Here is a 15,882-nt window from a genome sequence, read left to right as displayed (position 1 = left end):
ATAGGTATAGGTATAGGTATAGGTATAGGTATAGGTATAGGTATAGGTATAGGTATAGGTATAAGTATAAGTATAGGTATAGGTCAATCTATCTTTCTATCCCAGAAGAACTATAAAAAGATTAGGACCAGCTGGAAAGAGGTAAGAAAAAGGACTTATATTTTGTCATAAATCCAATTTGGTTATTTGATTCTATAAAATATATACCTGAAGTAACTAGATTTTTAAAAGAAATATAAACATATATATCACAACATGTTTCTTCTTAAATTTTTTCCCAAAAATTATTAGATGATTTACAATGAATTTAGACTGTCAAAAGGTAATTACTTTTATTTACCACATTCTATAAATCTTTAGTCGCAGCCTAACACCAGGATGAGAGCACAAAGTATCTTCTTGTAGAACAAATGACCCACACTTACCCAAGGGAACACTTCCTTTTAAGAATAAATTGCATTTACCATGTTGTATGATTACATTTATTTTAGGACTACAGGCTAAATCCATAAAATGTGTAATGATGTTTTTTTCCCCTTCCCAGGCTTATGGGAAAAGACATATTTTCACAACTACTCTAAGTCATTAGAAGCATTGTTAATTTACTACTATCTCAAGTCTCTTCATCTTTAATCTACATTGATTTTCTGTCCTGAACACAGAAAGTGTGCATTTTTAATGCTTTAGCAGCAATAAGTTTTCTTTTGGATATTTTTTTCTCTGAGAAAAAAATGAATGAAAGAGGAAAAACAACTGCTTGTACAGAGATTAATAACTTCCTAGAAATGGCTGCAAGGGATGCACACATTTTTAGGAGGTAACATTATTAAAGAAATTAAGCAGTAAAAACTTAAAAAAGCATATGACCCAGAAATAGGACATACTAAGTGCTTCTTATTTATTACTGTTGGTTATATTCTATGTCAAGGCCTGAGCCCCATGAACCATAAAAATTCAACTTACAGCCCTGGGTGGGTCTCTGGGTGGCTCAGTCGGTTGAGCATCTGACTTCGGTTCAGGTCATGATCTCCCACTCATGAGTTTGAGCCCCACATTGGGCTTGCGGCTGTCAGCCTGTCAGCACTGATTCCCATCCTCTGTCCCCCTCTCTCTGCCCCTCCCCCATGTGTGTTAAATAAATAAATGTTAAAATAAATAAATGTTAAAAAAAAAAGAAAATTCGAGAAATTTAGGGATTTTTTTTTCCATACAAGTTGTGTATGTGACTATCTGCTTTCCTGCTTTTTTGCTGATCTCCTACGGTATCTACACATTCCCCAAACTGTCATATCAGAATGTTTTACAAAATGGACCACAGCTTTGTCTTTTGGTGCTTCGGTCATGTGGCTCTCAGGCCTTGCCCAGGATGACATGCCGTTTCTTTCTTTAGCATGTTAGCGCAAGAGAAGAAAATCAAGGAAGTCAAAGCAGGTGAGTCTTGTCTGAAATTGCTTCATTGTTGTGTTCCTAATGCTGTGCCCTCCTCCTCAATGGGAAGAAGGATGTGTGTCAATTCACAAATCAATACTCATTAAGAAGCACATGTAAATATTTTGAAAAAAAAATGTACTATTGAGACAGAGTAGCCAAATTGAACTGTAGTTCTCAAAAATGGTCAGAAATTACCATTTAAAAGTTTAATGCATTAACTAAAAAGAGTACACAATTATTTTCTTTATTATTTTGAAATAATGAGTAGAATGGGTATAATGACATAGTCTAATAGTTTATCATTCTTAAAACACAAGGGATAAAGATGAATGAATATTGGCTTCTTTTTCTAACCATAACCCTATTATAGCAAATTAGCTTTACCCACATTATTTTAATCACTTGCTTTTTCAGGTAAAAAAAAACAAACAGGAAAGCATCCCAATCATTTATATTCATTTGATTTTAGGATTAGCTATTGCAGTCTAATCTGATGTCATGAAAAAACTCTGCACTACATATGATAACATACATTAATACATATTTTACCAAACAATATGGACAATACACAATATGGGTATTTTTTCAATTACATAGACAAAAATTCTCTTATCAATTATTTAAAGCTCCTTACCAATAACAGATGTGCAAAGAGATACTTTGCCTTTAATTAATATATATTAGATATAAATTATATATACAGATATGTGAATTATCACCATCATCAAAATGCTGATTACTATAAGAAAAGAAAAAAAGCACCAGTCCAAATCACTATTTCTGGAAATTAAGGATACCCTGTGATGCTGTTACTCTGCAAGAATAAAATATCCATCACTATGTTTTCTGTTCTTAATTCTTGAGACATGAGGTCATTTCCTCATTAAATACAGAGCTAAAAACATAATCCTTAATAGAGGGATGACAGACTACAATTTAAAATCTAAGTGCTTTACAAATTGCAAATGCCATAATGGATTTTAAATTTTCTAACAACTTAACAAAACTTGTTTCCATTTGTCAGATAGATTGTGGCCCTCTGTACTGTGCTCCTAAGAGGCAATTCAGTACAGGTGTTAAGAGCATGGGTTTGGCGGTTAGTGGGACTCGGGACTACATCCTAACTCTGCTATTTCCTAGGCATCTGAAGTTGAACAAAAATTTTGTAAAGTTAATGTGAGGTTCATAGGACTTGTAGAGGAAGATGTCTAAGAGCATCTGTCGAGGGAAATAGAAGTGGTAAACAACAACAACAACAATAACAACAACAACCTGATTCTTATAAATACTACTGTGATCTTAGTATGCTATATTTTTCTCTGTTTTTATGAAATTTCAGTAACGGATTTGTAGCTATTTTAAATTTATTTCTAGTTTTAGGACTGGGTTTCCTTGATCAAGCCAGTAGGTTCAAGCTAAATAAGATATTCTATTTTCTTACAAAATAATTAAGTAGAAATAATGAAAGTGGGGAGGAAGGGAGTAAAAGAGAAAGGATGGAAAGATGGTAGAAAACTAAACGGTGGGAAGATAGGAATGAAGGTAGGAAAAAAGGTAGGGAGGAAGGTACAAAGGAAGGAAAAAGAAAGAAATATTTTTGAACATTACAGCAACATGTCCTCTGGTAATATCACCAAGAAAATTGCCATGCCTTTAGCAGTTAGGAACCTACAGAGTCCTCAGATTACTTTATACTACTTAGAGCACTACAACTCATTAACATTTTTTGGTCATTAACTAATAAACTGAATAACCCAAATCACATCCTGCTTGTCTGTATCTTTAGCCCAAATAAAGATGTGCTGAACAATTTCACTTATGACATGAGGAAATACTTTCACGGGAGCCATTTATATGTATGCATTTATAAATTACACCCAGAGTTAACTGGGTTTTTTTGGGGAGACTTGATGTTGCCAAGAATTATACAAAACACAGGCTTTCTATGGCTTCAGATTTCCTTTGCTTAGTATTGAAATCATCTATTTTAGGGGCGCCTGGGTGGCGCAGTTGGTTAAGCGTCCGACAGGTCACGGTCTCGTGGTCTGTGAGTTCGAGCCCCGCGTCGGGCTCTGGACTGATGGCTCAGAGCCTGGAGCCTGTTTCTGATTCTGTGTCTCCCTCTCTCTCTGCCCCTCCCCCGTTCATGCTCTGTCTCTCTCTGTCCCAAAAATATAAATAAACGTTAAAAAAAAAAAAAGAAAAGAAATCATCTATTTTATTTTCCTTCAACATATTACATTCCTTGAAATGCCAGAGACCCTCAAAGGGTACTATTGAGTTCTTGTTCCAGTTACCTGTTTTAAATATTTCTTCTTTACTCTTATGTGAGAGATTAGTAAAGGAAACAAAACTCATTGCCAATATTTTCTAAATTGGATTTATTGCTACTGTGCTCAGTGTTTCAGAGGATGTCACATGCTATTATTTTATCATTTTTTCCCAATTAAATAGAATAAAATGTTCCATCAATAATTTGAAACTCTACAAATAACAAATGTGAAAAGGCACACATTTTCCTAAGACTCCATTTCAGGGGCTCTGTCTGCCTTTTTGTTTTATCAAAATCAGAACTAAGGATAATGAAGCCTTATCATTAAACTTTTCAAAATGAAATTTAAATTTTATAATTTTTAAAGCAATAGAAAATATCACAAAGGGACATGTTTATTTCAATAAGAAAAAAATAACAAACATCCCAAATAAAAATTTATGATAAAGGATAAATATCTTTACTATGTGATCAATACATAAAACAATACATAAAAATTGTTATGATAAACGCTGACTCCAAAAAAATGAGTAAAGATAAATAAATCCAAGCCAAAGACAACCCCCCTAAAAAAGGATATCAAAGTGGAAAATGGCTAATGAACGCATGAAAAAGTTCAACTCTGTGAAGATAAGTAATGCAATTCAAAACAAAAATGACATTTCTTTTCTATAAGACTGATAAATATGAGAACAGATAATATTCAGGGTTAGCAAGAGCGCAGTAAAATAGACTACACTGCACATTTGTGGGAGGATAATTCAGTAAACTAATTTTGGATAGGTAACTGTCAATTATATACTAAGAACCTTAAAATTGTTTAAGGTGATTTAAACAATGATTAAAATTAAAATGATTCAACTATACTGAGATATTGCTCCTAATGAATGAAATCACAAATAAAGAGGAGAGCATTTTAACAGAAATGATTATATGGAATTATCTATCATAAAAATGGAAATCATGTAATATATAATATATAACATACCACAATATATAGTATATATTGTTATAGAGTATGATAAATAAGAATGTAAAAGGTTAAATGAACAATATCCATATGAATTTTATAACTGTTTGATAGAATGTTAAAGAAATGATGACATATTTGAGATGTAACATAATCTGACATGTTTCATTTGCACATACATGAAGGGAATATGCAGAAATATTAATAATAGTTTTCAATTGTAAAATTGTGAATGTTTTTATTTTTATACTTAATTGTTTAATAATGCAAACATATAATATGGCAAACAAAAAAATAATAAAGACCTACATTTCCAGGAGAGAGAAAAATAAATTTCACTGTTCGTATCTAAGTCTCCAGTGCACAGAGATTGTTGGAAATTACTCAAGTGCAGCAATATATTAATGTTAGTTACAGCTTGCCCCCAATTATACATTTTTTCTGCTAAATACAGATTCTTCAATGATCAGAATTTCTGATATCCATAATTCCATTCAAGTTGTTTTTTAAGTTTATTCATTTATTTTGAAAGAGAGAGAGAGTGACTAGAGGAGGAGGCAGAGAGAGAGGGAGAGAGAGAATCTTAAGCAGGCTCTGCACTATCAGCACAGACCCCAACATGGGGTTCGAACTCATAAACCATGAGATCCTGACTTGAGCTGAAGTCGGACACTTAACTGGCCACCCAGATGCCCCTCTTTTTTTTAAGTTTATATTTATTTATTTTTGAGAGAGAGAGACTGAGTGAGCAAGGGGGGAAGGGGTAGAGAGGAAGGGGAAAGAGAAAATAGCAAGTAGTTCCGCCTTGGCAACAGAGTGAGATCATGGCCTGAGTCAAAACCAAGAGTCAGATGCTTAACCAACTGAGCCACCCAGGCACCCCTCAAGTTTCTTTTAGTTTTAATTCCTCTTGCTATCTTTAGGGAAACTAAAAATCTTAATTCCATTTTGATGGTGAAATCTCTATTTTCCTGAATCGACTTTTGACCTTTAATATGGCATCATGGAAATTAGATCCCATTAATTTGATTATACAGAAATCTGCTGTACAGAAAATATGCAGAAATAAATAACTAAAACGGACTGGTACCAAAACTCAAATGATATTATTATAGAAACTTAAAACACAGTATTAGTTTTGAGAAATGGTAGTAGGTGGAAGCCAGAAGGGCAGTGAAGAGATCTCATTGAAGACAGGAAGGAGGGCAGTAAGAAAGTTGTTTTTGAGGACTGGAGAAAAAAAAAGGATTCATAATAAATTGCTATCAGAACAATTAACTTGACCATTTGCTGCAATACTGGAAGACAGAAAATATACCTAACAACTTGTGGATCTGGCTAAGGGGACTTCCGATCAAACAGCGGACAGTGTTGTCATCTTTTAGCCACATATAATATTATATTGTAAGAGAGAGATGAGGTAAAGAAAGAACAATTCAGGTTTTAAGCAGAATTTAGAGGATATTATTTCCAACTCAGGATTTGGGGAGTTGGAAAATAAGTTTCACATTTCTAGTATCTCCAGCTGGCAAGAGGTTTTCCATGTAAGATACTGTCTCTAGATGAAATTCAAAATGCTGTTTGCTAATCAAGATCAAATCAAACATATAGCTCTAAAACACACTGTTGAGACCTCAGAAAGATTTCAGAGGCTCTTTTAGCTATATAAAATATCTAACAATCTTAAAGGTGTCCCATGGCATCTTAACTCTCAGCTCATGCATCTTTACTCTCAAACAGTCTGTCTTGAAAATATCTGTTGGTATGTATTTTACCTAAAAAGATGGGATTGTCCTTTGATACATAGGAATCCTACAAAATTGTTTTAAACGTTGTAGCAGCCTGAAATAAATGGGGAATAAATAGTTCACCCAATAGCTTAGAACACTTTGCTCTATTTTAAACTGCTTGCCAGCCTATTACTAGTCTATGAAGTTTGGTATCATTTCAAGTAATAATAACAACAATAAGGAGAAACATATAGCTAACCTTTATTGACCACTTAAAAATATACAGCTACCCTACAACCCAGCAATTGCACTACTAGGTATTTATCGAAAGGATACAAAAATGCTGATTCAAAGAGGCTGACACACCCCAATGTTTATAGCAGCACTATAAATATTAGCCAAATTATGGAAAGAGCCCAAATGTCCTTCTGCTGAAAGGATAAAGAAGATGTGTGTACACACACACACACACACACACACACACACACACACGATGGAATATTGCTCGGTGATCAAAAAGAACAAAATCTTGCCATTTGCCACAACATGGATGGAAATACAATGCATTATGCTAAGCAAAGTAAGTCAGTCAGAAAAGGACAAATACTATATGATTTATCTCATTTGTAAAATGTAAGAAATGAAACAGATTAACATAGGGGAAGGGAAAGAAAAACAAGATAAAAACAGAGAAGAAGAAAAACCATAAGAGACTCTTAAATACAGAGAATAAACTGAGGGCTGCTGGAGGAGTGTTGGGAGGGGATGGGCTAAATGGGTGATGGGTATTAAGGAAGACACTTGTTGGGATGAGCATTGGGTTTATATGTAAGTGATGAATCCCTAAATTCTATTCCTGAAATCATGATTACACTATATGTTAACTAACTTGGATTTAAAAATAAAATTAAAAAAAATAATAACAATAAGGAGAAACATATTATAACTAACCTTTATTGACCACTTTTTAAATGCCAAGTGTTGTGCTAAGGACATTCTGTAGAATATTCCTCTTACACCTCCAAACCAATGCCTGAGTTTTGAAACTATTCAAAAATGTTGATCCACATCTAGATATTCATTCCAAGAGCTCTATCAGAGATGGAGATGACATATTCATAAGATTATGATCAACTGATACATGAATTCAGCAAAGTCACAAGATACAAAATCAATGTCCAGAAATTGGTTGCATTTTTATACACCAATAATGAAGCAACATAAAGAGAAATCAAGAAATTGATCCCATTTATAATTATACCAAGAGCCATAAAATACCTAGGAGTAAACCTAACCAAAGATGTAAAAGTTCTGCATGCTGAAAACTATTGAAAACATATGAAGGAAATCGAACACACAAAGAAATGGAAAAACATTCCATGCTCATGGGTTGGAAGAATAAGTACTGTTAAAATGTCAATATTACCCAAAGCGATCTACACATTCAATGCAATCCCAATCAAAATTGCACCAGCATTCTTCTCAAAGCTAGAACAAACAATCCTAAAATTTGTATGGAACCACAAAAGACCCTGAATAGCCAAAGTATTGTCGAAAAAGAAAACCAAAGTGGGAGGCATCACAATGCCAGACTTTAGCCTCTACTACAAAGCTATAATCATCAAGACAGCATGGTATTGGCACAAAAACAGACACACAGAACAAGGGAATAGAATAGAGAACCCAGAACTGGACCGACAAATGTATGGCCAACTAATCTTTGACAAAGCCAGAAAGAGTATCCAATGGAATACAAAAAGATAGTCTCTTTAGCAAATGGTGCTGGGAGAACCAGACAGCAACATGCAGAAGAATGAAACTAGACCACTTTCTTGCACCATACAGAACAACAAATTCAAAATGGATGAAAGACCTAAACATGAGACAGGAAACCATTAAAACCTGAGAGGAAAAAATAGGACACAACCTCTTTGACCTCAGCCACAGCAGTTTCTTGCTTGACATGTTTCCCAAGGGAAGGGAATTAAAAGCAGAAAATGAACTATTGGGACCTCATCAAGATAAAAAGCTTTTGGACTGCAAAGGAAACAACCAACAAAACTAAAAAGCAACTGACAGAATGGGAGAAGATATTTGCAAATGACATATTGGATAAAGGGTTAGTATCCAAAATCTCTAAAGCACTTGCCAAACTCAACACCCAAAAAACAATAATCCAGTTAAGAAATGGGCAGAAGACATGAATCGACACTTTTCAAAAGAAGACATCCAGATGGCCAATAGACACATGAAAAGATGCTCAACATCACTCATCATCAGGGAAATACAAATCACAGCCACACTGAGGTACCACCTCATACCATTCAGAGTGGCTGAAATTAACAACTCAGGCAACAACAGATGTTGGCGAGGATGTGGAGAAACAGGAACCCTCTTGCACTGTTGGTGGGAATGCAAACTGGTGCAGCTGTTCTGAAAAACAGTGTGGAGGTTCCTCAAAAAATTAAAAATAGAACTACCCTATGACCCAGCAATAGCACTACTAGGAATTTTTCCAAAGGATACAGTAGTGCTGATTCATATGGGCACATATACCCCAATGTCTATAGCACCACTCTCAACAATAGCCAAATTATGGAAAGAGCCTAAAAGTCCATCAATTGATGAATGGATAAAGAACATGTGGATTATATATACAATGGAATACTACTTGGCAATGAGAAAGAATGAAATCCTGCCATTTGCAGCAACGTGGAAGGAACTGGAGGGTATTATGCTAAGTGAAATAAGTCAGTCAGAGAAAGACAGACATCATGTGTTTTCACTCATATGTGGAACTTGAGAAACTTAACAGAAGATCATAGGAGAAAGGAAGGGGAAAAACAGTTGCAAACAGAGAGGGAGGGAGGCAAACCGTAAGATACTCTTAAATACAGTGAACAAACTGAGGGTGGATGGGGGATGGGGGGAGAGGGGAAAATGGGTGATGGGCATTGAGGAGGGCACTTGTGGGATGAGCACTGGGTGTTATATGTAAGCAATGAATCACTGAATCTACCTCCCAATCTAAGAGCACACTATATACACTGTATGTTAGCCGACTTGACAATAAATTATATTTTAAAAAGATTATAATCAGAGGAACATTATTTACACAAATAAAGAGAACAGTTAAATTAAGAATCATTAATATGATGGCTTATAACTCATTAATTAAAGCATGAATTAATATAATTATTACTTTTATTTTAAAAGTAGGAACTCTAAAAATTGGCAAGTTTATGCCCGTTTAAAGAATTAAAAAAATGGTAGATGCAAGATTTCAATCCTAGTATTATGACTTCAGAAGACCAATTCCCAATCGCTATACTTTTTTCCCTATATTAGATCATATCACAGTTTATATAAGAAAATGAATCATGCTATCGTATCTTGTGTATTGAAAAACTTTAGCCTGCAAAAAAACATATCCTACATTATACATGATTTACGTGGCTATACACCGTTAGAGGGGACATGTGCTCATTTCTGGGCACGCACCCAGAGGAGCAAGCTATGGGTTTCTCACTCATCCTTAGCCAGACAGTGGATCCCTTGGTCCAGCTGTCACCACATTGTCTGTTTCAGTATCAGTGAGCTTTATCTAGGTTCCAGATGACTGAGACAACAGGTCATAAGAGGGCATCTTTTATGTGAAGGAGGCCTTTGTGAAACCCGAGAAGGCTTGCTGGTTTGTGTTGAACAAGGCAGAGCTCTAGCTGCACTATCTTATATATATTCCTTTACCACAAAATTGCTTTATAATTTTAAATAAATGCTTATAGACTTTTCCTTTGTCAAAAATAGAAGAGAAAAAATGATGAAACTAAAAAAAATCTACATTAATGAAGAGCTATAGCTGAGATCTGAGGCACACACAAAGGTAAAAAATTCTAAGTTATGGTTCCCATAGCAACAGCAACACAGTTGGATTTCACTTTTATGTTAAGTAAGTTTAACTTTAGTGGAGATGCAAAACACTCCCTCTGAACCAAAAAGAGAATTATGGAGAATATAGAGACTATGATCCAGACTCTTCTGGCTTTCAAAGGTATCAAATATTAACCCTAATATATATTAATAGTTTCACATCAAAACTATATGTTCATTTGCATTGACTTAAAACTACTTTTATTCAATTTATAAAATATGATTATTTAAAATGGGAAAAACTCCCATCCAAATGTGTTAAATCAAAGGACGCCATCTTATAATTTGGAAATATAAGTGCATAGTTTGTTTTTAATTACAATAGAATACTTGCTGAAAGTTTAATTTATGAAAATACAATCTGATTACATTCACTGTCAAGTGTTTTAAACTTGACGTTTCCAATTACTGTAGATATTATCTGAAACTAGGAAAACAAACTAACAGTACTTCAAAGAGAGGGCATACATATAAATTTTCAAGACATTTGTAGTTTGCATCTGTATTTCAATGTTTTTAAAGAAGCAGGAAGGGTACTTACTCCTGTTATGTAACGAGGTCTATATTGAATAGTCCCAAATAAACCAAGAATGACGATAATAATATGTACAAAATTTGCCAGGATAGGTGCCCACTGATATCCAAGGAAGTCAAATATTTGCCTCTCCAGCACACAAACCTAGAATAGTAAAACAGGGTACAGAGGTAAGCACAGTGGTGAGAGAGAAGAGACGGCAAAAGGATCATATTGCATTATAATTAGCAATTATAACTGTGTTACCATATCTGGCATTTATCTTTAACAGTAAGACTGACATTTTCAGGTATATTTCAAAGAAACACTATGGAGGCTGTAGATCCATAGGCAGCTACAATCCTTTTCAGAATGATTTTGTGGAGGCATCAAGCCATAGTCACAGGATATCATCTGTGCAGTCACAGGATAAATTATATTGTCATATGCACTAACACTTGAATTCATCAACCAGCAAGTTTGCAAAGTCCACACAAAGGGTATGTTGTTAGGATCTGCTCAAATGTCATTATATAAATTGAAAAATAAAACAAATGGGAGTTATGTGGAGGAAAAATAACTCATCAGCAAGTCAACCAACTTGGATTATGGACTTAGATTTGCCTCTAACTGTGGTTGCGAGACTAGCTAAGTCTAGAAAGGACTAGGTAAGTCTTTCACTTCTCTGGGGGTACTGATCCTTCATTTGTAAAATTCAGGACTTTGACTTCTAACCCAAATAATACTGGATTATAAATCAAAAATGACTTTTTTTGCTATACTCAGTTACGTATATAACCAGACAAAAGGGTGCAAAAAGGACATTAAAACAATGAGAAGCAAAGATAAAAAAAAAGTGTCACTATTATAAAAGCAAGGAACGTAGGTCATTTAAAATTATCCTACATTTATCTATGTTTACAACTTGACAATTAAGACACAGGTACAAATCTAAGGATTGAGAGAAGAAAAACAAAACCAACCAACCTAATCAACCAAACGAACAACTAAACAATGACACAAAAGCTGTGATAGTCCAGAAGTACCATTTTATATTGACAAGTAAAACCTGATAGCTATCAAGTTTCTCATCAGATCAAATAAACTCACTTTTATTCTTCCTGCCTGCCCTCAGGTGGAATGATAATAAACGGTTGCGAGTAAAACATTGTGAAAAGACCTGATATTCCACACAAAGATTCAACAGTGTCTTTGGTTGTTTTTCAATCTAGGCTTTAAAGAAAAAGGATATTTTAAAACCCCTACATTACTAACATTACTATGCTTTGATGATATTTCTTGTCAGAAGGACATACTGACTCTCAAAACAGCCAGTGTGCTTTTAAATTAAATACCTGTAGCTCAGTTTGAAGATTTCTTGAATGATCAATATTCCCACTGTACTTCTTTAGCTGAACAACACATATTCCCATCAGGCATTGAAAAAGAAAATAAATTCATGACAACTGTTTGCATAACACTTCTGTTTCCTAAGGCAACCAAGGGCTGTAACAGTAATCCAGCCTTGTCAAATCTTCATTTTCACTTATCTTGGCAATGATTAAAAAAAGAGAGAATCTAGGTCTGTTCTACCTTGCATATTCTAAATCCACAATATCCACCAGAGTTGCAAAAGTGGAACGTAAATAATATTGCACATAACTGCAGGTTCATAAACCTTGAACTGCCTTCTAATGAAACATTCCTTCAACTGTTATCATGCAGTCAACACTTCACATAAAGGAGACCCATTTGTAATGTTAGGCAGTATAATGTATCCCTTGTTTTTGAATCTATTAATGGTACCAAAAAAATAAGTGGCGGTTCTCGGAGCAACTGCTAATCATTTGTATAAAAGCTCTCTCCAACTTAGAACTCTCTAAACTCATCCTATGAATAAACGGTAAGTAGGAATGTAAACAGCAGCAAGAGGAATCTAAACTCTATAAATTTTGAGCATCATAACTGTGGGGACACAGCAGGGAAAAAGTATAGAGGATGAAACGCATTAGTCAAACAGTGGGAAATCTCTCGATAAATGCACCAATTATGGAAGAAAATAACAGTACCATCGTTAATTATAAAAAATATATAGATGATAATATAGTTGCTAATTCTGCATGGCTAAAATTAATTTATGTCAACATTTATTAGTCTTTTTTTTAATGACAGAACTAATAGTTTCATCAAATATTACTTGCAAGGTTATGCAGACTGAATAAGTTAATGCGCAATTCCTCAATTATAATATTCCTGCTTTTACCCTGTTTCTGATTGACCCTATTAGCCACCATAAGTAGCTTTATCATAGGTCCTGTTATTTAGAGCTGGGACTAAAGAAGGGAAGATTTTTTGAAAAATTCAGAGAATATAAAGGGAATAACAATTTATAGAAGTAGTTAGTCTTTTCTAAGAATTCCTTCAAAAAGGAATTATATTAACTGTGGAATAACTGAAAGGGTTATGGGGTTGTAGGGAAGAGAATAGATACTAGTTAAAATATTTCTTAGGTGATGGGCATCCTTGCTAATCCCCAGTCATGTATTACCTCAATGTGTCTGAGAGGTAAATATTGTCTTACTTTTCAGATTAAGGACTCTCAGATGTGTGGTGGCTAAGTGATTCTCCTGATATCTTAGAATGGTAAATACTAAACAAATAAACAAACAAAAAAAGTAGGCTCTGTGCATGGCCAGTGGGCCATGTTCCCAATGTTGTAGATTTGTGACACACCTAGTCCAGAAACAAAAGCTTTCACAGTTTATGTTGTAGACCTATGTTGGTCACAGGATATGTGCTGCTTTTTACCTTACTTATTTTGGAATAATACAGAGAATTTCTTTGATCATAGTTGTCAGTTCATATCATCATTAGTCAAGGCAAATTTGTTTTTTTGTTTTTTTGTTTGTTTGTTTGTTTGTTTTTTGCCTCCTTCAACCCATGTTCTCAGAGTTATTTTGCTTCCTCCCATTGGACCCTCTGTAATATATTTGCTTTATGTGCTTTCTATTACCTGGCATACAAATACAGGTATACGGCCTTGAAAAACATAAACAAATCTTCCTCAACTTATAATGGCATTACTTCCTGATAAACCCATCACAGGTCAAAAATATCATATGTCAAAATGCATTTAATACACTTCACCTACCAAACATCCTGTCTTAGTTTATCTTTTTTAAAAATGTTTAAATGTTTTTGTTTCTTTTTGAGACAGAGAGAGACAGAGCATGAGCAGGGGAGGGGCGGAGAGAGAGGGAGACACAGAATCTGAAGCAGGCTCCAGGCTCTGAGCTGTCAGCACAGAGCCTGACACGGGGCTCGAACTTATGGACTGTGAGATCATGACCTGAGCCAAAGTCAGACGCTTAACCAACTGAGCCACCCAGGCACCCGTTATCTTATCCTATCTTGAATGTGCTCAGAACAGTTACATTAGCAACATAGGACAACATCATCCAACGCAAGGCCTATTTTATAATAAGGTGTTGAATATGTCATATGATTTATCGATATTGTCCTGAAAGTGAAAAACAGAATGGTTGTATGGGTACAGAATGTTTATAAGTGTACTGGTTGTTTACTCTTGTGATCTGTAGCTACCTGGGAGCTGTGGCTCCTTGCCTTTGTCTAGCATCACTAGAGACAATCGTACTCCATATCACTAGTCCGGGAAATGATCCAAATTCACAATTTGAAGTACAGTTTCTACTGCAGATGTATTGCTTTCACACCATTGTAAAGTCAAAGAATCGTAAACCAAACAATCCTAAATTTGGAACTGTCTCTACCACTGTTGTTTCTGTGTGCCGTTTTCATATAAAAAGTGTTATGGAATAAGTCCCTCTCATGCTTGTTAGTTTTGCTGTATGTAAATTTTGTTCTTTGTGTTTTGTTTCTACATAGTAGCCTGTTATTAATGCATAACTTGTTGCTTTCCATAAAGAATTCTGTGCCTTTACATTACTATTATTATGATGTTTCTATTTGTTAACATAAACACAAGCTAATCTTTATCAATTATTATTTCTGCATCTATTGAGATAATCACTTTATTCTTTTCTTTGATATCATGAATGCAATTGTGTATATTGATGGTTTTTGCCACGTTAAATTTTCCTTTTCTTCCTGGGAAAATCCCTACTTGAAATTTAATATTTTTTTTTTACCAGAGTTTCAGTTTGGATTAAAGAAAATTTTATTTGTAAGTTTTATATAGATAAGCTGACCCATAACTTATTTTTTCTCTCTTTCTCTAACTCTGTTATAGAGGTTGTAACAGCCCTAAAATATAAGGTACAACACTCATTTAAACACTTAACAAATTTTGAAGAAACCATCAGTCCTATTCTCTTTCCCCAGAAGCAACCGCGTCAATTTGAGGAAACTCTATTAAGTACACAGCTTTTCAGGAAAATATTGTATGTAGATGCCAGCACATAGGCATTTGTCTATCATATATATGTCTTGAATTTTTCCCACATAATTTTATTTACACAAATGGGATTGCATTGGTATGGTTTTTCCCCTTGCACTTTGTGATGTTTGTGGATGTCTCTCCATATTAGTGCACCCTACACATACATTATATCCTTATTATTAAGTGCTCCATTTAAAAAACTATTTATTTTGGGGACAGTGCAAGCAGAGAAGGGGTAGACAGAGGAGGACAGAGGATCTGAGGAGGGCTCTGCACTGGCAGGGTGACAGCAGCAAGCCTGTGTGGGCCTCGAACCACCCAAATTGTGAGATCATGACCTGAGCCAAAGTTGGACACTCAACCGACAGAGCCACCCAGGTGTCCCTTAAGTGTTCCATTTTAACAGATAATCATTTGGTTTCCAAGTCTTGGCTATAACACACCTGAGTGCATTAAACAACCTTGTATATGTGTGTTGGTACATCTATAGGCTAGATCCTTAGATGTGAAAATGCTGGGTCAAATTCTGATTGCAAAATCCCAAATATTATAAAAATGTTATTCATTCTCTTTGATATAAACGTATATACTGTTAAAATATGAAAACTTCTCTAT

The 15,882-nt window shown here is 34.6% G+C and overlaps 1 protein-coding gene across 5 annotated transcripts in view; it reads right to left on the bottom strand.

Annotated features, from left to right (window-relative positions):
* Positions 1-15,882, bottom strand: part of NKAIN2 (sodium/potassium transporting ATPase interacting 2) — a 996,706-nt gene that overhangs the window by 517,010 nt on the left and 463,814 nt on the right. For all 5 annotated transcript variants that reach the window (XR_005790022.1, XR_005790023.1, XR_005790024.1 and 2 more), the window contains one exon: positions 10,875-11,012. Coding sequence is in view for 2 of the 5 variants with exons in the window: in XM_040474539.1 (XP_040330473.1) it covers positions 10,875-11,012 (138 nt within the window). In the remaining 3 variants the exon portion in view is untranslated. The remainder of the gene's footprint in view (positions 1-10,874; positions 11,013-15,882) is intronic.

Source organism: Herpailurus yagouaroundi, unplaced genomic scaffold (assembly GCF_014898765.1).
Source record: "Herpailurus yagouaroundi ecotype Mexico unplaced genomic scaffold, PumYag 139, whole genome shotgun sequence".
NCBI classification, from domain to species: domain Eukaryota; kingdom Metazoa; phylum Chordata; class Mammalia; order Carnivora; family Felidae; genus Herpailurus; species Herpailurus yagouaroundi.
The sequence above is the reverse complement of the archived record's forward strand: the minus strand, read 5'-3'. Positions and strand labels throughout refer to the sequence as shown.